This window comes from Tachyglossus aculeatus, chromosome 17 (assembly GCF_015852505.1).
Source record: "Tachyglossus aculeatus isolate mTacAcu1 chromosome 17, mTacAcu1.pri, whole genome shotgun sequence".
NCBI lineage: Eukaryota > Metazoa > Chordata > Mammalia > Monotremata > Tachyglossidae > Tachyglossus > Tachyglossus aculeatus.
Genome location: NC_052082.1, coordinates 3,581,595 through 3,605,209, shown reverse-complemented (window position 1 = coordinate 3,605,209; position 23,615 = coordinate 3,581,595). Strand labels below are relative to the sequence as shown.

At 41.1% G+C, this 23,615-nt stretch overlaps 1 protein-coding gene across 17 annotated transcripts in view; it reads right to left on the bottom strand.

The window, feature by feature from the left end:
- ADGRL3 (adhesion G protein-coupled receptor L3) overlaps positions 1-23,615 on the bottom strand; it is a 694,363-nt gene that overhangs the window by 45,671 nt on the left and 625,077 nt on the right. For all 17 annotated transcript variants that reach the window (XM_038759779.1, XM_038759784.1, XM_038759785.1 and 14 more), the window contains 2 exons: positions 15,700-15,766; positions 11,716-11,807 (listed from right to left, as the gene is read on the bottom strand). In XM_038759779.1, coding sequence (XP_038615707.1) covers positions 11,716-11,807; positions 15,700-15,766 — 159 coding nt within the window. The remainder of the gene's footprint in view (positions 1-11,715; positions 11,808-15,699; positions 15,767-23,615) is intronic.

Sequence of the window (23,615 nt, the reverse complement as noted above, 5' to 3'; positions counted from 1 at the left end):
GCAGCGTGGCTCAGTGGAAAGAGCACAGACTTTGGAGTCGGAGGTCATGGGTTCAAATTCTGGCTCTGTCACTTGTCAGCTGTTTGACTTCGGGCAAGTTACTTCACTTCTCTGTGCCTCAGTTACCTCATCTGTGAAATGGGGATTAAGACTGTGAGTCCCCCTTGGGACAACCTGGTCACCTTGTAACCTCCCCAGCACTTAGAACGATGCTTGGCACATAGTAAGCACTTAACAAATGTCATCATTATTTATTATTCATTTATTTGACAGTGTTCTGCACACTGTAAGTATGCAATGCATACCATTAATCAATTTCTACTTATGGGATTCGGATGCCTTCCATGACTTGGGAGGCATTTTTAAAGATAACCCAATTAAACAGATCTAATGTTGGCAACCCATTCCTCAAATGGCATCGCTTGATCACATTTGAAATCTAGTGCAGTTTTATCTCTTGACATTCACTTCAAAATTTCACATAAGGCCACGTTTCCAAGAGGAAGTAGATAGTGTTGAGTCAATTCACATTTTCTACCCCAGGATCAACAGACTAATAAATCACCATTCAGTTATCAATTCCTGAGAGCTCACCTCCTCCAGGAGGCCTTCCCAGACTGAGCCCCCTTTTCCTCTCCTCCTCCCCATCCCCCCGGCCCTACCTCCTTCCCCTCCCCACAGCACCTGTATATATGTTTGTACAGATTTATTACTATTTTACTTGTATATATTTACTATTCTATTTATTTTGTTAATGATCTGCATCTGGCTTTATTTCTATTTATTCTAATGACTTGTCACCTGTCCACATATTTTGTTTTGTTGTCTGTCTCCCCCTTCTAGACTGTGAGCCCGTTGTTGGGGAGGGACCGTTTCTATATGCTGCTGACTTGTACTTCTCAAGTGCTTAGTACAGTGCTCTGCACTCAGTAAGCGCTCAATAAATATGATTGAATGAACGAATGAATTATTTCGTAGGCAGGAATTAGGTGCTGCCCAAACAGTTAGGTTGTCTAGGAGAAATAATAGTAAACTATTAAAACAAAATCTTCCACATTTAGGGAAAATATAAGAATTCCTTGTTAAAATATTCTTTTCAACCTGGCTGTGCAGAGCATCAGTTCACTGTAAAGCACTCTACCCAAAGAAATGGAATGTTTTCAGACTTCGGGAAGGTTTACTTCGTCTTTGCTACATGAGCTCTTATAGCAGCACTCAAAGTGATCCTACAAAAGGTATAAACCAATCAGTCAATAGCCTTGGCTGAGTTCCTACCACCCAACAGCATTTATGTTCATATTTGTAATTAATTTATTTATATTAATGTCTTTCTCCCCCTTTAGACAGCAAGCTTGTTGTGGGCAGGGAATATGTCTGTTATATTGTACTCTCCCAAGTGCTTAATACAGTGCTCTGCACACAGTAAGCACTCAATATATACAATTGGTTGATTGATTACTGTGCAAAACGCCCTGAAATCAGCACTTGGGGGAAAGTGCAATAGTATTAATAGACAACTCCTGCCTGAAAGAGTTTACTTTCCAAGATTTCACTCCATAATGGCCACTGTGCTGATTACTGCACATATTTAAAACCACAGAAAATCACTGCTCACATGTTTTCATTGACATGATTTCCAATCCATCCTTATAATGGAAATTTTACGGTTGATACAATGTAGATCATTTCTGGCAGAAAAGTGAATTGCCCCTCCTTGGGATTCTTTTTGTAAGGTTCATATTACTTCACATTATTGCTTGCTGGGATAAAGTAGGTTTAGGGGTTCGATTGGTGATAGGCACTTAACTAAAGGTTTTGCAATCCAAGAGCTTGAGAAACATACTGAAAGTATAAACTCTGCTTTTCCAACAAAGAACTAAAACTTCAGAAACAAGATAACTTTACAAAGACACCAGTAGAAAAATTCTAAGTTACTCCACTTTTCTCCCTCGAGTCTGTTAAAAAGCAGCTAGCCTGATAAATACGAATAAGATCCACTGCCCATTGGAACTTAACAAATTAAGGTGAGCAGTAGCAAGAAACATCTTTTAGTTTTCAGTACAACTGTTTTAGATTTTCAGCAACTGAATGCATGTGCAGTTTCGAATTGTGACGATGCCCATGAACTAATCTTAACTTGATATAATTTTATTATGTACAACTATCCATTCCCTATAAACTGGTTCACATTGGGCTCCTGTTGCTTCAGAACATTTATGACTTGTAAGACGAGGCTCTTGGTAACTAGGGTATCCATTTGCCAACAGGTAGCAGATTTGCGCATTGGCAAACGCCAATTTCTAAGAGTTAAATAGGCATCTACTCAAAAGTGAGCAAGCACTGTGTGCCTAAACAATTTGGAAACGCTGGGTACTTTATATTAATTCCTATTACATACTAATCAGCTTGGTCTGCTGTTTTCAAAAAGGGGATATGTGGGGGTTTGGGGGAGTTTTTCGTTATGGGGCCTGTTTTCCAAGATTTTAAACTTTGTTTCTAATTACTGTAATTGGGAACTGCAATTCTGCTAAGCTTTACCTAATTATCTGTTGGTAATTAATTGCCCTCAAAACTGGATAATGTATTTATTTCTTCCCTTTAAATGCATAAAGTCATTCACTATAATTATTCAAAGTGGAACAATTTAACTCATTTTCTGAGTGCCTACTGCATAATATAAATTCAATGAAGTCCTCGGGCATTTGCACTTCATAAATGCATGGGCTGTTTCTGAATAAAATACAAATATGTGACCTGATAAGACAACAATCATGATGAATGCTTTCACCACAAGGCCTTGAGTGTTTAATATCTTTTTATCAATACTTATTGACTGAATTTCTTAAAAGGAAGACACCTTTCAGGGGAAAGATTATCAGTTTCCATCACACCTAAAGCCATCCAAATTTTTATAAAATGATGAACCAGAAAAGCACATAAAAGCACTATGCAATTCTGTGAAAGAATAAAATGGTGGGAAAAGAAAGAAAAACAACAGTACGATACTTTTATTGCAATTCTGACCCAGTAAATAAATAGTAATCTACCCTATCTAAACTCCTTGAAAACTACAATTACCTCTAATTAACAAAATCTAGCACTTAAACAAAGGCATTCGTTTGTAAAATCAGCTTCAGATTCCTTCTGCACTCGACATTTTCATACATATATGTATATATACATTTAAAACAGAAGCTGCTTTTCATAAATTATCTGTTTGGTTTTAGTTGTGATATGACATCCATACTTGCAAGTGAGCAATGAACTTGGATGCTTTGGAAAACAGGTACCCTGGATGTTGATAATGTTGATGATGATGGTATTTGGTGCTTACCATGCTAGGCACTGCTCTATGCTATAAGAACCTCTACCATGATGGATGGCCATCAATTAATCAAGCAATGATATTTACTGAGTGCTTACTATGTGCACAACACTGTACTAAGCACTTGGGGGAGTACAACAGAGCTGGTCTAAGGGGACACTTCTTGCTCCTCGATTCGAATCAACAGAATTCTCTCAAAATTCTCATTGGGAACAACCTTAAACTTGTCTGTCCTATGACAAATGGTGAATCAGAGCACAGGAGATAGCCTGATGAATACACTTAAATGTCAGTAAAACAACCGTTTTCCAATCATATTTTTAAAACTTGAAACTTTCCAGAAGCAGCATGGCTTAATGGAAAGAGCCTGGGCTTGAGAGTCAGAGGTCGTGGGTTCTCATCCTGGCTCCGCCACTTGTCAGCTGTGTGACTTTGGACGAGTCACTTCACTTCTCTGTGTCTCAGGTATCTCTGTTACCTCTGTTACAGTTACCTCATCTGTAAAATGGGGATTAAGGCTGTGAGCCCCATGTGGGACAACCTGATGACCTTGTATCTAATCCAGTGCTTAGAATAGTTCTCAGCACATTGTAGCTGCTTAACAAATACCATTATTATTATTATTATTCCTCTAATCACCTGTAGGGCTACAATTCACTGGTACACAGTTCAACAAACGGAAAAAGCACAACCATCCTGGAGTCAGGAGAATCGGGATCTAATCCCACCTCTACTTATTTATCGCATGACTTTGGGCAAGTCAGTCTCTCTCAGTCTGTTTTTTCATCCATTCAACGGGGTGAAGGTACTGTCTCCCCCCACCTCTTAGACTGTGAGCTCGGTGGGCACAGGCAGTATTGTCAGTCAGTCTATAATAATGATTGCATTTCTTAAGCACTTATTATGTGCAAAGCACTGTTCTAAGTGCTGGGGAGGTTACAAGGTGATTAGGTTGTCCCACATGGGGCTCATAGTCTTAATCCCCATTTTACAGATGAGGTACCTGAGACACAGAGAAGTGAAGTGACTTGCCCAGAGTCACACAGCTGACAATTGGTGGAGCTGGGATTTGAACCCATGACCTCTGACTCCAAAGCCTGGGCTCTTTCCACTGAGCCATGCTGCTTCCACTTGCTGTGTGCAGAGCACTGTGCTAAGAGTTTGGAAGAGGACAATACAACAAACAGACACATTCGCTGCCCACAAAGAGCTCACAGTCCAGAGGGGTCTGTCTGATCTGATGATCCTGTATCAATGCCTGCTGGTGAGTATCACCTGCGGGCACATAGGAGGAGCTTAACAAATGCCATAATTACTTTAAACCCTAAATAAAAGCCAGCATATTAAAAACACATTTATGAGAATGTTTTATTGTCCTTTTTTTTTTCAAATATCCCCAATACTTTTACCTTTCCACATTCATTACTATGCTATCATTTCCCTCTCTAGTGATGCCTGTCTAATTTTCAGCCTACCACTTCCTCTCTATCGATACAAACCCAATTCAGGCTGGGAGAAGGAAAATGATATCTTTGCTTCATTTGAAGCAGCATCAGGCTCTCGCCTCTCTGAAATCAAGTACATCACCAAAACAATGTGCCTGGATCACCCAACATATCCACATTTTTATAAAACCAGGTCCCATTTTCCATTGAATAAAATAGTTGAGTACTGTAGCAGTGAAAATACTGATTCCATGGAATAAAAAAGAAGGGAAACTTGAAAACATTCAAATGACATGGCATTCATAAAAATGAAGGGACCATTAAACCCAGAGTCAGATATAACAATTATTATTAATAATAATAACACTGCTGCTATTAATAAACCAAGGAACATATGCAGACATCACTACTGCTTGGGGAGTCATAGCCTTAATATAAAAGTAATAATAATAATGATAGCATTTATTAAGTGCTTACTATGTGCCAAGCACTGTTCTAAGCGCTGGGGAGGTTACAAGGTGAACAGGTTGTCCCACGGGGGGCTCACAGTCTAAATCCCCATTTAACAGATGAGGTAACTGAGGCACAGAGAAGTTAAGTGACTTGCCCAAAGTCACACAGCTGACAAATGGTGGAGCTGGGATTGAACCCGTGACCTCTGACTCCAAAGCCCGTGCTCTTTCCACTGAGCCACGGTGCTTATCTAGCTTGAGTTAGCAATTGAAACTTTCAATTTATAACCAGGTTTTTAGAAAAATGTGATATAGAGGTTGATCTGCTTGTGACTGCTATTTGGGGCAAATTCAGAGGGCTCATGGTTTTATAGATTATGAGCTTCTAAATGGGCCTGCCTATCAGGAGAATTCCTCGTTGTCCAGTTGTATTTGAATCCATACTTCCTTAAGGGCAGAATGCTAGGAAAGAGTGGGGACAGGGAATGGAGAGAGACTTACAAAGGCAGGAACAGGTGGAAAAATATGGCATGAAATCAATAAATTGGGCCTGGAGGAGTAGTGAACAGAGATCTCACTGGGACTGAATTGCTCCCAATTCAGAGGAAGTTTCACTCTTTCTGAGACCCAGCATCATTTGCTCGATTGGATCTTATAAATCAAGTGAGTTCTTATTGCTCTGAAAGAGTGAAAGTTCTTAAGAGGTGAGCAGTTTATTCCAGAGGGGTAAGCCAGGCCTTTCATAGAAAAAAAATTTCTTCTCAAATGGCAAAGTAATTCTTTACAGTAAACAGACTATAATCTGCAATCTTTTGTTACCCTATTTTAATTCTGGTTTCACATCTAGGTAAACTCCTTGCAAGTTGAGCAGAGCATCTGTAAATCAATGATGTGGGGAAAAAAAGTAAATATTTACTCATTTTTTTGTAAAAAAAAAAATAAAATCCAAGGTTAAGTGTTCATGTCAAGTCCTAAATTGAAACTTTCCCCAAAGTGCTATTTTTTGAGGTTCACATTTGAATTTCATGGACATTTCCATTAACCACATCTCAAATTATTCTCAGAATACAGTGACATAATAATAATAATAATAATGGTATTTAAGTGCGTACTATGTGCCAAGCACCGTTCTAAGAGCTGGGATAGATACAAGGTAATCAAGTTGTCCCACATGGGGCTCACAGCCTTAATCCCCATTTTACAGATGAGGTAACTGAGGCACAGAGAAGTTAAGTGGCTTGCACAAGGTCACACAGCTGACAAGTGGTGGAGCCGGAATTCGAACCCATGACTTCTGACTCCCAAGCCTGTGCTCTTTCCACCGAGCCACACTGCTTCTCTAGGTATGAGGCTCCCTTTCTTCTTTTGTCCACCCTCCCACCATAATCAATGGCATTTATTGAGCACTTACTGGGTGAAAAGCAAAGTATTAAGTGCTTGTGAGAGCGCAACAAAATTAGCAGCCACATTCCTGCACTCAAGGAGCTTACAAGTGAAAACATAACCTGCTACCATTAATCATCTCATTCCTGGATCCAAGTAATTCATCATATATTTTCTAATAGTGACTGTATGGAGCCCAGAACCCTGTCATATATAATTCTTAAGAGCGTCACGCTGCAAAGGTAACAATTCATAAGGCAGGTTATTTGAAAGCATAACTATTCCAGGGTTTCCGGCAGGGTGGCCTCACTCAAATCCTAGCTCCACCAATTGTCAGTTGTGTGACCTTGGGCAAGTCACTTAACTTCTCTGTGCCTCAGTTACCTCATCTGTAAAATGGGGATTAAGACTGTGAGCCCCACATGGGACAACCTGATCACCTTGAATCCCCCTCCGCGCTTCGAACTGTGCTTGCACATAGTAGGCGCTTAACAAATGCCATCATTATTATTATATAGGACCAAGGGAGAGAGAACCATATCAGAGAGGGTGTGTATATGTATATATATATATGTATATATGTACAAAGTTGAGGAGAATTTCACAGAGTCCACCGGAGCTAAACATAAACACTCTTCAGCGTTCACATAGCATTTTGCCTACATCAATTTACATTCTCTACTATTTAAGCACTCACTTTCCTTCATATACTTCCTTGGAGACCTTTCATCTGAAACTTATCCCTGCCCCACAGTACTTATGTAAATGTTCTTATACTATACTTCCCTTTTCACTAATCTACTTTAATGTCTGTCTCCCCCCTTGGATTTGTAAGCTTGTTGAAGGCAGTGATCTTGTCTACTTCTTTCTTTGAACACACAGATGTTCAAAAATGTTCTTTTTGAACATTTGTCTACTTCTAATATTTATTGAATGCTTAGGAGAGCATTCAAAGCATTCTTAGGAGTGCTTAGGAGACTACTGGGTAGACATGTTCCTTGCCCACAAGCAGCTTGCAGTCTAGAGGGGGAGATAAATATATGCATCCAAGGGCGACAGTGACATTGAAAGGAGAGGGAGTAGGTCCTCAGTAAGTATTGCTGAGTGAATGACCTTCAACAAAGGGGAGAATCAAATTTTTGAACATTTTTATTTTCAAATTTTTGCCCTGTATAAGCATCACTTTGTATTATTTCACCTAATCAGATGACGATGGTGATCAAGTATGTAGGAGTTTTTTTAAATTATTATTATTACATTTCAGGATCTCTTGACAGTGGGTGTGAGACATAATACCATAGCTGTCATATCAAATAGCTAAGTTTCTGGTCATCAAGGCTGTTTTTGCATAAGTGGGAGGAGAAAAGAGTATTATGTGACACACTCTGTGAACTCCAAAAATAAATTCCCAATGCTATTTTTAAGAGATAGAGATCATGTCATTGAAGGAATTATGGGAAAATATGAAAGCCTCAAAGGAAATGGGGCAAGGACAGGTTATTTTGAATTTATTGTTATCAATTAGATTCCTGGTAGAATAGGGGAATGTTTGGTAGATCTTCTTCCCTCTTTACACCCTAAATCCTGTATTTGTTTCCTGTTCCTTTACCTCCTTTTTTTAATGATATTTGTTAAGCACTTACTATGTGTCAGGGACTTGTTTATGTTTAAGTAAACACATAGTAAGCGCTTAACAAATACCATCATTATTATAATCAGGTTGGGCACAGTCCATGTCCCATATGGGGCTCTCAGTCTTCATCCCCAGTTTACAGATGAGGTAACTGGGGCACAGAAAAGCAAAGTAAACCTGCCCAAGGTCACATAGATGACATGTGGCAGACCTGGAATTGGAACTCAGGTCCTCTGACTTCCAAGCCTCGCTGCTTCTCTTGCTCTTCCATGTCCTTTGGATTGTTCAAGTAATTTTATGCATTCCAAGGATTCTGGTGACTCCCATGGAGCACAGGTGTGTGTTTAATTTGACCATTAATTTCACTGTATCACACATGTCTGCTGTGTGACCTTGGGCAAGTCACTTAACTTCTCTGAGCCTCAGTTACCTCATCTGTAAAATGGGGATTAAGACTGTGAGCCCCACGTGGGACAACCTGATCACTTTGTATCCCCCCAAGTGCTTAGAACAGTGCTTTGCACATAGTAAGCGCTTAACAAATGCCAACATTATTATTATTATTATTATTATTATTATTATTATTATCCCAGCCTTCCTTCCAAAGAATGCAGAGCTACCTTTTTAAATCATCAAAAATGATTATTTATCAGGTGTTGGCTGGGTGCGTGATAGTCTACTGGATGTTTTCCCCATCATTTCTTCCCAGCTTAAAGCTTTCCTTTTTCGATGAATTTCATTGTTTCTCAATTTGAGTGGTAAATTCTGCCTCCTGCAAAGCAGTGATTGATGGCAAATGGAATGCTGACAAATGTGAAGGGAGCAGTCCACTTTTAAGATTGGCTGATGTTGGCTTTGTTTATTCTCCAGTCTTTCAAATAGCTTCCTGTTGGCATTATCTTTCCTTTCTATCGAGTCTCAGCACTTTCTTTGTTGTTGTCACAATTAAGAAATTGTCTGGGAAGGGTATGTGGTGGTAATTTAAAGGTGTCTTGTCCTGAGTCTGATACAGTAATTGAGGACATCCCAAAGATAACTGATTTCCTTATGCAGCACACAGAGCAGAATTGTTTTCTTTTTCCATATCCTAGCAATTGTGGCATTTGTGAAGCACCAACAATGATAAATGCTTAATAAATGTCATTATTATTATTCGCCCAAGATAGCACAGCAGGAAGCAGCAGAACTAGGATTAGAACCCACGTCTCCTGATTATCTGACTTGTTTCTAGTGATGGTTTAATCGGTAATCTTTCTTTCGTTTCAGCTGGTATTTCTTAGGTCATACTGCATTTTCTGTTCCTCACATGACATTTTTAACACCTACCATTATAAAGAAAATTGCAATTTTTGGTGCATGTTGGAGAGGAATAAGGGTTCCACCGAAAGGGTTGATGAGCTAATCTCACTAAAGAAATGCACCTGGAAATGGGTATGGAAATCAACCATTTATAATTCATTTATCAAGAAAGATGTGTCCCGGATATCATGTTCAGACTTCTCTTTGTTCTGACTGTTCTTTGAGAAAATCAAATCTGAAATAAAAATATTAATTCAATCTTCCAACTCACTGCCAGCCATTGGAATGAGGAGAGACACTGAAGATGCTTTGAAATGCATTGTTTTTCCTTGAGTTTTCAAGGCATGATAATTGAGTCTAATCACTGCAATGCACTAGGCATTAAGAATCTTGTTTCTGGAGAATATAAAATATCTTACAATGATGTAGTAATTGAAATAACCTACTTAACAAGGGCTCACATCTTTCAACAAAAGTAGTTGAGACTAGCACAAAGGAAAGTTACTCATAATAGATAATTACTGGGTTTGCCCAATTATCATCCATTAAAAATTCCCCCACTCTCTTCCTTTAAAGTAGGCTGGCGATTGCTAAAATAAGATATAGCCTACTGAGGTTAGGACCTTGTCATGGCTAAAGACACAAATTCTCCCAGTGATGTGAATTAAATTAAAAACTGGAGAAAACTACTACGCCATGTACATTATTTCCACAAAATTAGAGGTTGAAAGTTTCATTGTTGAAATCACTTTCCTCCTAAATCTCCAGCCAACCAAGGTGTGTTCATACATCGTACTGATATATATTGTCGCCAGTTTCTAGTATAGGAGAGGATGTGGTTAACTACTTGAAAGCTTTTCCTCTTAAAATATTTTAAAGATAGTTAAAGAAAAATCAGTGTTGATTTTCCGAGCGCCAGTCTCCTAAAAGAAGTCTGTGCTCTTACTTGGCCCTAAACTGAAATTTTCTTCTAATAGGAAAGTACACGTTTTCAATCAAGTTAAACCCAGTGCCATTTTGTGACTGGCCACATTTCACCACTCTACAGCACGTGACCATAGAGCATTGCAATTATGAAATGGCCCCTCAGAAAATCAGTGGAAAGAGATGCTATGACAGGACATTACTTTTTTTTTCATCTTAAAATGCCAACTGCATACCTAGCAAAAGAAAAATGCTTCAAGTTTAGGCTTGCGTTGATCTTTACTGAAGTGACCCAAATAGTCACGGCACTCACAAGGCACTGATTTTGCCCAAAACACAGGCGACAGTGACCTACGATGAGCTTTTGTCTTGACTTTGGATATAGAGTTTTTCCTTTTTTTCTATTACCTATATGGCGACACACAATTTATTTTAAATTCTTAATCCTGTTCAAACAGTATGTCGGTATAGGTAAACACGTATGCAAAATCTCTATGTGTTCTGAAATTAGATTTACTTAGGATTGATTATCGTTGGTCGGTGGAAAGTAGAGAGGAACTGATTAAATGTTTGCAAATCAATCACTCTCGACCGCATGGGTGGAAGGCGAAGGGTGGGGGCTTTCTGTGGGGGACGAGGCCGAAAGGTAAAATCCCCCAGAGAAAAAGTATTATTTCTCAAACAGCAGCACCCTGCAGTAAAATATGGATCTGTTTATTTTCTGTTTTAGTATCTATCTCTTCTGCTACATTGTAAAATCCTTGCGGGTCCCCTAATTCTATTGTTCTCTCCCAAGAGCTGAGTACAATGCTCTGCACACGGTAGACTCTTTGTAAGTACTACTGATTGTTTGAATTTTAGCTTCTGTGCATGTTGCAGGCTTTTCCCTGAATGCTATCCCTCCTATGTTTTTGGTGCGTTCACTGGCGTACTTTAGATGTGGGTGATGCCTGTGAGGCGGGTGGAGATTTCTGGTCACTGCATTACTCATTTGGGTTTAATTTTTCTTGCAACAAACCCCAAACCGGGCAACCTTCTGGAGATGCGACAGAGTCTCGACTCACTGTCAGCCTCGGAGCTCCACACCAACACGGATGTTGCAAACCTTGTCTGTTGAAAGCAAGCCGACTCCATTCCCATTTACCCAGGCCCTGAGATTTTGTGACATTTTGTTAGCCTGTCTGCTGTTTCAGACCAATCAGCAGCCCAAAGTGGGATGGGGGGAGGGAGGGGAGGGTTGGGAGAGTCACTTACTTGATATTATCGAGACAGCCAGATTCCGGTTTCAGAATGGCAGTATGATGAAACATTTTATACAGCGCAATCCCAAGGAAGATCACATTAAGCTGGAATATAAAAGGTAGAGTTATATAGCAGAACTTGAGTGGAATAAAAGTAAGTCTAGCCTTCTTGACAGATGAGCGGCTCTGGGAAATTAGCTCTCACTACAGTTTCAGAGAGATTGAATCACAGATGATTGCCGAGTATTTTGGGTAAGGCAAGAAATCAGTTGGGAGAGTAGGGGAATTGGGAGAGCACCGAGTTATCTAGCACTGCAGAGCCAAATACATATAAATACAGGACAGGTACTGGGATCGGTATTGGGGGTGGAAATTTTGTTGTAGAAAATTTAAAACATTTGCTAGGAAATCTCTTCCCTCTCTTTGAGGCAGGGACCTTAAAATGGAAAAAATAATACAGGTTTCTCGTTCAATCTGTAGCTTGAAAATGGCTGGTAAGTCATTCATCTGCAGCAATGCTCTGGGGATGTTTTAACTGAGATCATGAAGAGTTACTATACCACAGTTCTAAAAGATTCCTTGGCTAGTGGTGTTGGATTGTGACTGTGTCCACAGATTCTTTCATTCAATCATATTTACTGAGCGCTGCGTGCAGATGATGATGATAATAATAATAATAATAGATTTTAGACTAAATAGATTTTAGACTAAAATAGATTTTAGACTCTTTTAGACTGTGAGCCCACTGTTGGGTAGGGACTGTCTCTATAGGTTGCCAATTTGTACTTCCCAAGCGCTTAGTACAGTGCTCTGCACATAGTAAGCGCTCAATAAATACGATTGATGATGATGATAATAATAACAACAACGACTGTGGTATTTGTTAAGTGCTTACTATGTGCCAGGCACTGTATGATGTACTGGGGTGGATACAAGCACATCAGTTTGGACACAGTCCCTGTCCCTCATGGGTCTCACAGTCTTAATCCCCATTTTACAGATGAGGGAACTGAGGCCCAGAGAAGTGAAGTGACTTGTCCAAGGCCACACAGCAGGCAAGTGGCGGAGCCGAATTAGAACCCGTGACCTTCTGACTTCTAGGCCTGTGCTCTATCCACTCGGTCATGCTACTTCCTCTAGACTGTAGGCATGAGAGATACCCAGGCACAGATTATTATGACCTCTTCCAGGCCCCAAGGTAAAGGGGAAAGGCCAAGAAACCCTACATGAACTTCCTTGGAGCCAAGATAAATGGGACCTGGGCCAACTCCCCATCATGACATTTCTTTGGCCTCCCTGACTTTTTATTTCACTCTGACAAATGCTCTGGTGCTTAAACAATAGAAGCAAGCTTTTGAGATAGGATTAAGATGAAATGACGGGAGAACTTTGTAAGGTTCATAACTACTATCTGGTCCAGGCACTTGGGCCAGTGCTCTGGACAGAGTAAGTGCTCAGTCAACATGACTGATTATTAGGGAAGTAATAATAATAATAATAATGATAATAGCATTTATTAAGCGCTTACTATGTGCAAAGCACGTTCTAAGCGCTGGGGAGGTTAACAAGGTGATCAGGTTGTTCCACGGGGGGCTCACAGTCTTCACCCCCATTTTACAGATGAGGTAACTGAGGCCCAGAGAAGTTAAGTAACCTGCCCAAAGTCACACAGCTGATAAGTGGTGGAGCTGGGATTTGAACCCGTGACCTCTGACTCCAAAGCCTGGGCTTTTTCCACTGAGCCATGCTGCTTCTCCTGAAGTAGCTTGGCCTAGTGGAAAGAACGTGGTCTTGGGAGAAAAAAAGACTTAGGGTTCGAATCCCAGCTCTGCCACTTGCCTGATATGTGAACTTGGGAGGTCACTTACCTTCTCTGTGCCTCAGTTACCTCATCTGTAAAATGGGGATGAAGACTATGAGCCCCACGTGGGACAACCTGATTACCTTGCATCTACCGCAGTGCTTAGAACAGTGCTTGGCACATAGTAAACGCTTAACAAATACCAACATTGTTATTCTCTGGGCCTCAGTTTCCTCATCTGTAAAATGGAGATTAAATCTTACTCTCTCCTACTAAAACTGTGAGCCTCACGTGGGACAGGGACTGGGTCCAATCTGATTGATCTTAGTACACAGTAAGCACTTGAGTATTACAATAATAATAATAATTATTATTATTACAGCCAATCTTCATTAATTTGGCCATAATAGGGGTGGGGAGAGAAGTGTTCTTCTCTCCCCGACAACCTCCGCAGATTCTCCTGCCTACTGGCTAACAAGGGCCTTGTAGATTAAAGTGGGCCCGGGCTGGGGGGCAGATGGGGAGAATCACCATGGCGCAGTAGACAGAGCACAGGCCTGGGGAGCAGAAGGTCGTGGGTTCTAATCTCGGCTCCACCACTTGTCTGCTGGGTGTCCTTGGGCAAGTCACTTCACTTCTCTGTGCCCCAGTTCCCTCACTGTAAAATGCGGATTGAAACTCTGAGGCCCACTTGGGACAGGGCCCACATCCAACTCGATTTGCTTGTATCTGCCCCAGCGCTTAGTAAAGTGCCTGGCACACAGTAAGCGCTTAACAAATGCCATCATCATCATTATTATCAAAGATGTTCCACTTTATAACTTCAGTCTTCCTATGGAGACGATTGAGGGAGTAATCAGAGGGAAAGCCAAATACCTACCCAGATGTAATTTCTAGACTGTGAGCCCACTGTTGGGTAGGGACCGTCTCTATATGTTGCCAACTTGTACTTCCCAAGCGCTTAGTACAGTGCTCTGCACACAGTAAGTGCTCAATAAACACGATTGAATGAATGAATGAATAATTATCCACTATTCTTCATTAATGGGGGAAAGTCAGTACAGTACAACTGTATAGGCAGTGAGACAAATTCATTTGGCTTGGCAATGGAGCGGAAAGGTTTCTTTGAAAAATATGAAAGGAGATGAAAAGTCATATCATTTGCTATCTGATGTGAGGAGAATGTTGATTTGTATCATATTCTCGGGTACTCCTGCCACTGACAAATACTATTAGATGTGAACTCGCATTTTCCCTTAACAACTTAAAAACCTCCACCTCACCAAGGTTTCTGTTCCACCATCAGCTCCATTCCCAGTACAGACAGTCCTTAATAATAGTGATAACAATAATAATTGTAATATCTGTTAAGTGCTTACTACATGTCCGGCACTGTGGTAAGCACTGGGGTAGATACAAGATAATAAGACTGGACACAGTCCCTGTCCCATATAGGGCTCACCGTCTTCATCCCCATTTTACAGATGAGGGAACTGAAGCATGGAGAAGTGAACGAGCTTGCCCAAGGTCACCCAGCAGACAAGTGGCAGAGCTGGGTTTAGAACCCAGGTCCTCTTGACTTCAAGGCCCATTCTCTAGCCATTAAGCCAAGACACTTCTTGTAACGCTTCAGCGATCAAAGTGACCAAGATGGGAGTTAAACTAGAGGCTGGATAGAGGCCGGACTTAATAATAATAATAAAGATAGCATTTATTAAGTGCTTACTATGTGCAAAGCACTGTTCTAAGCACTGGGAAGGATACAAGGTGATCAGGTTGTCCCACATGGAGCTCACAGTCTTAATCCCCATTTTACAGATGAGGTAACTGAGGCACAGAGAAGTTAAGTGACTTAAAGTCACACAGCTGACAACCGGCAGAGCTGGGATTTGAACCCATGACCTCTGACTCCAAAGCCCGTGCTCTTTCCACTGAGCCATGCTGCTTCTTCTTTGAACAGCCTGGTTTTCTGGCTAAGTATTCGCCGGATGGGTCAAGTCATGCAACCGCATGCTTTTTTTCCCCCCATCTTAAGAGGTGGCTTGTATTCGGTAATGAATGTCTAATTGCCCATGTCTGCCGGGGTCACACGAGTGCATGTCTTTCCCAAATTCATGTAGATAAATGAAACGATAGTCAGCAAAGGGGCAGCACATGCTGATGCCTTGACCCGAGTAGTTAATTAGGAGTTCTTACCATAATGATCAAGGTCGCCGGTCCTATAAAGCTCCAAATGAAGTAAGTGTCAAGCCGCAGCCAGCATCTGTAACGAAATGCAGGGAACAGAAGGCATTCAAGGACTGAGCATGGGACATAGATCACGAGGGAGGGAGTGACAGAGAAGAATGGCAGCTGAAGAGCATTCCACTGGGAGACAGGAAATATTACACGGCTTGTTCATTTAAATGCTGAATTATGTGCCCGATTTCTGACAGCACTATCGATGGAGTAAGATAATTACCTCAGGAGGAAGCGGGAAAAAAATGGCACCGGGCCCTAGTCAATGAGGCCTTTTGCGCCTGTCATAGAAACCTTAAGCAAAAGCCCAACCAGCAGCCATTAAATCTTGTAGCTTAAACCTATCCTTTTCTCTCCAATTACGGTGCTCCAGAATCTGCCCGTCAAGTGTCAGGAGCGGTGACATTTTTCTGTCAGAAGGACCTCAGCCAATTCGTAACCAAAGGAGATAAATTTGGAGTCGGACAGTTGACGTTTAATTAGGTTAGACAGCCTCACCTTTGAGGATTTCTTTAGACCTAAAAAGTGCAGTGTTTCCACTCATGTTTCTCAGGGCTGCAAATGATCTCCAATATCACACAAAGTTGATTCACGACCCCAGACTGAATTATTAATCGCTTAATTTCAGCTCCATTTAATACTCCCCCAATTTTTAAGGCCCTTGGGAAATTACGGTTCTGTTCCTCTGAATGACAGCAAGATAAAATGGAAGTGAGTAGTTATGAAGAAGATGAATGCAAATTTGGGGGAAATTGTATTTGATGTTTAAATATATCTTATTTGACCTGTAATTCTGCCCCATTAAAAGTTATTAGAAGGAAAAAGCTGTTAAGATGTAACCATTACTTTTTTCAATCAATTGATTTTACAAGCAATCAATAATGCATCAAGTGATATACTAACCACTGGGTTATTTACTTGATTTGAAAAGTTCCCTGAGGATGAAAAGCACAGTCCCTGCTAAAATATGCTTTAATTACTACAAAATGAAAATATGTTTTCCTTAAACAAAGCGAAAACAAACAGATGGATTTTTATAAAATCATGTTACCAAACGTATAATTATTAAGTTTAAGATTACAATCCGATTCTTGATGGTTAGGTAATTTCAAATATTTAATCCCTGAGGGTTTCAAAACTGTGAGATTGTTAAATCTTCCCCCATTGGGATTTTAGGAGCTGATTGCCCTAGATAGGCACAGAACACAACCATGAAATCAATGCATGACCTCACACACAACTGTGTCCATTGTAAACATAATATAACAATAGGTGATAGGAAAATATACATAATCACAACTAAGAAAATCATTTGTTCAAGACAGTAACTAAAATGTATTGAATGACTGGATTTTTTAGATGCAATTTACATTTTTTTTTGTTTTTAATCTATGCAGTGTATCCTTGCAGTAGTGTTACAACTGTCTGGGAATCAGGGGCCTGAAGGTCCAGTTCAATGTGCCAGACTCAATTTCTCTAGATATCAGTTTCTTCTGTAAAGTGGGTCTAATAATACACATCGCTCTACTCTCTCTCACACACAGGGATGTTGTGAGGGCAAATGAGATCATTGGTGGCATGAGATTATCTATTTATATCAATGTCTTTCTCCCCCTCTAAACTGTAAGCCCATTGTGGGGAGGATACATGCCTAGGAACTGTGTTGAATTACACTTTCCCAAGCACTTAGCACTGTGCGCTACAAGGAGTAAGTGCTCGATAAATACTACTGATTGACTGATGAAAGTTCTTAGGCATTATTCCCTCAAAACAACACCAAATGAGTCAGTTTGCATTTTTCCTCCCCATTTCAGGTGTACATGGTGAGTTTCATTTACTTTTGTAGATTATTTACACGTGGCACTGGTCCTCTTCATTCATATTCATTCATTCATTCAATCATATTTATTGAGCGCTTACTGTGTGCAGAGCACTGTATTAAGTGCTTGGGAAGTACAAGTTGGCAACATATAGAGACGGTCCCTACCCAACAACGGGCTCACAGTCTAGAAGGGGGAGACAGGCAACAAAACAAAACATGTGAACAGGTGTCAAGTCATCAGAACAAACAGAATTAAAGCTAAATGCACATCATTAATAAAATAAATAGAATAGTAAATATGTATAAGCAAAATAAATAGAGTAATAAATCTGTACAAACATATACAGGTGTTGTGGGGAGGGGAAGGAGGTAGGGTGGTGGGGATGGGGAGGAGGAGAGGGAAAAGGGGGTTCAGTCTGGGAAGGCCTCCTGGAGGAGGTGAGCTTTCAGTAGGGCTTTGAAGGGAGGAAGAGAGCTAGCCTGGCGGATGTGCGGAGGGAGGGCATTCCAGGCCAGGGGAAGGCCGTGGGCTGGTGGTCGATGGCGGGACAGGCGAGAACGAGGTACAGTGAGCAGATTAGTGGCAGAGGAGTGGAGGGTGCGGGCTGGGCAGGAGAAGGACAGATGGGAGGTGAGGTAGGAAGGGGTGAGGTGATGGAGAGCTTTGAAGTCGAGAGTGAGGAGTTTTTGCTTGATGCGTAGGTTGACAGGCAGCCACTGGAGATTTTTGAGGAGGGGAGTAACATGCCCAGAGCATTTCTGCACAAAGATGATCCGGGCAGCAGCATGAAGTATAGACTGAAGTGGGGAGAGGCAGGAGGATGGGAGATCAGGGAGGAGGCTGATGCAGTAATCCAGTAGAGATAAAATGGGAGATTGAACCAGCAAGGTAGCAGTTTGGATGGAGAGGAAAGGGTGGATCTTGGCGATGTTGCAGAGGTGAGACCGGCAGATTTTGGTGACGGATCGGATGTGAGGGGTGAACAAGACAGTGAAGTCGAGGATGACACCAAGGTTGCGGGCTTGTGAGATGGGAAGGATGGTACGGCTGTCTACAGTGATGGGAAAGTCAGGGAGAGGGCAGAGTTTGGGAAGAAAGATAAGGAGTTCAGTCTTGGACATACTGAGTTTTAGATGGCGGGTAGACATCCAGATGGAGATGTCTTGAAGGCAGGAGGAGACACGGGCCTGAAGGGAGGGAGAGAGAGCCGGGGCAGAGATGTAGAGTTGGGTGTCATCAGCATAGAGATGATAGTTGAAGCCGTGGGAGCGAATGAGGTCACCAAGGGAGTGACTGTAGATAGACAACAGACGGGGACCAAGAACTGACCCTTGAGGAACCCGTACAGTAAGGGAATGGGAGGGGGAGGAGGAGCCCGGAAAGGAGACTGAGAATGAACGGCTGGAGAGATAAGAGGAGAACCAGGAGAGGATGGAGTCTGTGAAGCCAAGGTTGGATAGCGTGTTGAGGAGAAGGGGGTGGTCCACCATGTCAAAGGTAGCTGAGAGGTCGAGGAGGATTAGGATAGAGTAGGAGCCTAAACTCCATTTAGGATGAGTTTAAACTGATATGGAGTTTAAATACTACACATTAAAATTTTACTTCATTTTCAGCCATTTTTTTGGTATTTGTAAAACACTTACTATGTGACAAGCACTGAACTAAATACTGGGGTAGGTATAAGCTAGTCATGTTGGAAACAGTCCATGTCTCACACAGGGCTCACAGTCTTAATCCCCATTTTACAGATGAGGTAATTGAGGCACAGAGAAGAAAAGTGGCTTGCCTAAGGTCACACAACAGACAAGTGGTGGAGTCAGGATTAGAACCCAGGTCCTTCTGACTCCCAGGACAATGCTCTATTAGACCACACAGTTTTTTTCAGATCTCTCTGGCCACTTGGCAACTTAGAAGTGCTTGGACTCCAGCTTAACTCAATTCTTTGGGAACAATATTTCCAGGCTCATCTTACATTTTATTTAGAATCGATCATCTCAATTCACTTTGGCACTGTGATTTTGGCCAAACTCGGAATCCAAACTTTTGCTTAAGAGCATAATTTTCATTTTTCTGGAAATTCTCTGGATATTTCACTTAGTTGAGTGACTTTAAAATGGCACTGGGAGTTTAAATAGCATAAACATCTGGCAAGTGTGTAGAAAGACCATTCCCTCTCCGATTTGAGCAGAGAAAGAGACAACATACAATACTGAAAATGCACCGAGGAAATTGCTCCTCTCTGAATTTTCTGCCCGATCTTTACTATCTCCTGGAAGGCAGTGTGGCAAAGTTCCCTTTTTCAGTTTGATTGCCATATGGCTTCCCCTGCTGTTGTTTTTGGCCACACGCTGGCTCCCTCACAGCCTCCTGCCTTTCTTCTCTGTCCTGGTAACTGTCTCTAAGATTTTCCGGGATTCCTGGCCTAGATCACTGTGCTTGTGGATTCAGTCAATCTTGGGTGATTTTCAAGAAACAAAGGTCATAGATGTTAATATTTGCAAGTGTTTTTGTACGTATAGGAAAACACCTCCCCCCAACATACACACAAACACACACACTCACATAGTCCACTTTCATTCAACCACTGGGCGCTATTCTAGAAGACCAGGCAATTCAAAACCTTTTGCCATCTGTAACGCAGCACTCAGCACTTGGATTTTGAAATCCAGCCAAGAGAAGGTCCACCTTGACACGGCCAACAACACTAAGTCTCCAGACTGCAAGGAGTGAGATTTGAGAGCTGCCAGGGCCACTAGCAAACAATCAAACCAGAATGCAATCTGACCATCAAGCAATAAGACTCGGATAGAAATTGAATGTCCTTTGTCCACAAAGGCACTTTGAGAAGCAGTGTGCCTTAGTGGATAGAGCACGAGCTGGGAGTCAGAAGGACCTGGGTTCTAATCCCAGGTCCGCCACTCGCCAGCTTTATGACCTTGAGTAGGTCACTTCACTTCTCTGGGCCTCAGTTATGTCATCTGGAATGTGGGGATTAAGACTGTGAGCCCCACGTAGGACAGGACTGTTTCCAATGCGACTAGTTTCTATCTACCCCAGCACTTAGTACAGTGTCTGGAACATAGAAGCACTAAGCAAATATCTTAAACAACAACAACCTGGGATTTATGAAGATGGTATTATCGGCAAGTCACACTCATTCACTTTGAACAATGTGGGAATAAGAAGAATGTAAGGCTACAACTTCCTGAAAGAATGGAACCAGTGGTACTGTGGCAAAGGAAACGTGGAAAGTGTAAAAACCAAAATCCACACTGCTCTCGTGAGAGTAATACAGGATATAAAAAACCAAGGAGCAACCACATTCTGATCTTAACAGATTTTTAATTGAGAAGACAAATTTTCTGGAAAAACCAGCTCTACCACTCAATACACGCCCATCCTCAGCACATTGTATTTGCCTATCCTGATTATTTGTCCATATTATTATTTCATCTCACCTGTTAGTGGGAAATGTGGTACTTTTTTCTGTACTATTCAAGAGCTTGTTATTTCACCCAGAGCGTGTTCAATAAATATTATTACTACTACATACTGACAAATCACTTAGGAACAAGGGTTTAGTTTAACGTGCAAGAGCTCTGTCACCACTGGTCACCACAGAGTTTGGGTTCCAATCGTTCTGCTGATGTAAGAGAAATTCTCCTCAATAAAAATTCAGAAATGAGGCTTTAATGTGAATAGTTGAAATACGACCAATTGTAAAGTGTCACATTGATTTTTTGTAAATCCAGAAAACTGAGAAGGAGGAAAGTAAAACCATGAACTGAATAAACGAGCTCTTTCAAACAAGAACGCAATCATGTGCCTTCACTCTTCAATTTTGGAATCTTAGGCCGCCAAGTTACTTTTGACCCTGGTGCACAGCTGTGACAGAAAAAAAAAACCTGACATTTTGTTAGCTGAATATTTCATCAACCATTTAAAATGGAAATGATTCGGTGTTCTGCACAGTTATCTAAGACATTCTTGAAATTTTACTAAGCATTCTATATTTACAATCTACAGCGACTCCAACAGTGTCACTCAAAACTTTCACTTCGCATTCATACTGCAAGCCTGCAAAATGGAAGATTATGAAACTATCGTAGAGGGTGACTTTTTCTTGTCCTTTTAATTTCCTTCCACCCCCAGGGATAAATGGCAACATTCAGTTCATCTTTTGAAATAATAAAACCAAATATAAATGGAATATGTTCTATTTTTTATACAACGGGAAATGAAATCCTAAATCACTCTAAGTAGTAAATAAGCAATAAACAATCATTAGCTATTGCCAGAACATATCATTTATAGAAAAGCAGTTTATCATGCTCTTCATGATAGATAGTATGCTTGCTACAGGTAGGGTTTCAAGCCCATGGGGGCAGAGGAAAATTTTACCTTAATCTTTAACAATCTATTTACTCGATGGGGATCTGAGAGAAAGTCAGGCTGTGAAAGGACTGAGAGTGGAAAGAGACTCTAAACATGGCTCTTTCCCTTTGCATCTTTGCTTATGCAAGGAGGAATCAAACAAGAGCAAAAATCCATAAAAATAGAAGCAGAAGCCCACTGCTAATCTTGAAAGTTGAAGGCTCTAGCAACTCAATAACTCCTACCAGTGACTGGAATTTTGACCTAGAAAAAAAAGGAAATAATAATGATAATAATAATAATGATGATGGTACCTGTTAAGTGCTTACTATGTGCCAAGCACTGTTCTAAGCACTGAGGTATTCATTCATTCATTCCACGTCACTTCTTTCCTAGGTTATGTCAATACATTCGGTCCGTATCAGTAGTACACCTAGATATTTAAACTCTCTGCACCTCTGTTTTCTCATATAATAATAATAATAATCTTTGTGGTACTTGTTAAGCACTTACTATGTGCCAGGCACTGTATTAAGCACTGGGGTAGCGACAAGCTAATTGGGTAAGACACAGTCCCTGTCCCACATTGGGTCACAGTCTTCATCCCCATTTTAGATGCCGTAACTGAAGCACAGAGAAGTTAAGTGACATGTCCAAGGTCACACAGCAGACAAGTGAATCAGTCAGGATTAGAACCCAGGTCCACTGACTCCCATGCCCATGCTCTTCCCAATAGGAAACACTGTTTCCCCATGTCAAATGGGGATGAGATAGCTGCCTTTCTTTCCTCTTAGACTGTCAGCTCCTCATGGGACATCAACTGTTACATCTGGCAATCTGGTATCTGTCTGTCCCAGTGCTTGGTCCAGAGTTAGCTCAGAATAATCAATCAATCAATTAATCAATCAATCGTATTTATTGAGTGCTTACTGTGTGCACAGCACTGTACTAAGCGCTTGGGAAGTACAAGTTGGCAACATATAGAGACAGTCCCTACCCAACAGTGGGCTCACAGTCTAAAAGACAGAATAAATACTATAGCCAAAGCAGCTTGCTATCTGATGGCTTTGAAATGACTAATTTTCACGCCATTTCAAGTATTACCTGCTGAAATAGTTGCTGGCAGATTAATAGGGATACTAAACATTTAGGTATTTAGTACGAATTACATCCCTCACTCCCCTAAAAAAAGCTCAGCATGCTAAAGGATCACTTAAAGCATGTTCTTCAAGCTAGAATCAATAACAGCACCATCTTCTAGGCAATTTCTAAATATTTACTGATGGTGATGGAATGTAAGCCATCAGAGAAGCAGTGTGGTCAGTGGAAAGAGCATAGGCTTTGGAGTCAGAAGTCACGGGTTCAAATCCCGCCTCCGCCAACTGTCAGCTATGTGACTTTGGGCAAGTCACTTAACTTCTCTGTGCCTCAGTTACCTCATCTGTTAAATAGGGATTAAGACTGTGAGCGCCCCGTGGGACAACCCGATCACCTTATAACCTCCCTAGCACTTAGAACAGTGCTTTGCAAATAGCAAGCACTTAACAATTGCCATCATTATTATTATTATTGAGCCCAACTAGGGCATACATGCACAGTGTAAGGTCAATGGCATAAACTACCAAAACTAGCTTAAAGCCTCTAAACAGTTTAAGGGACAGGGATCACGTTTCTTAA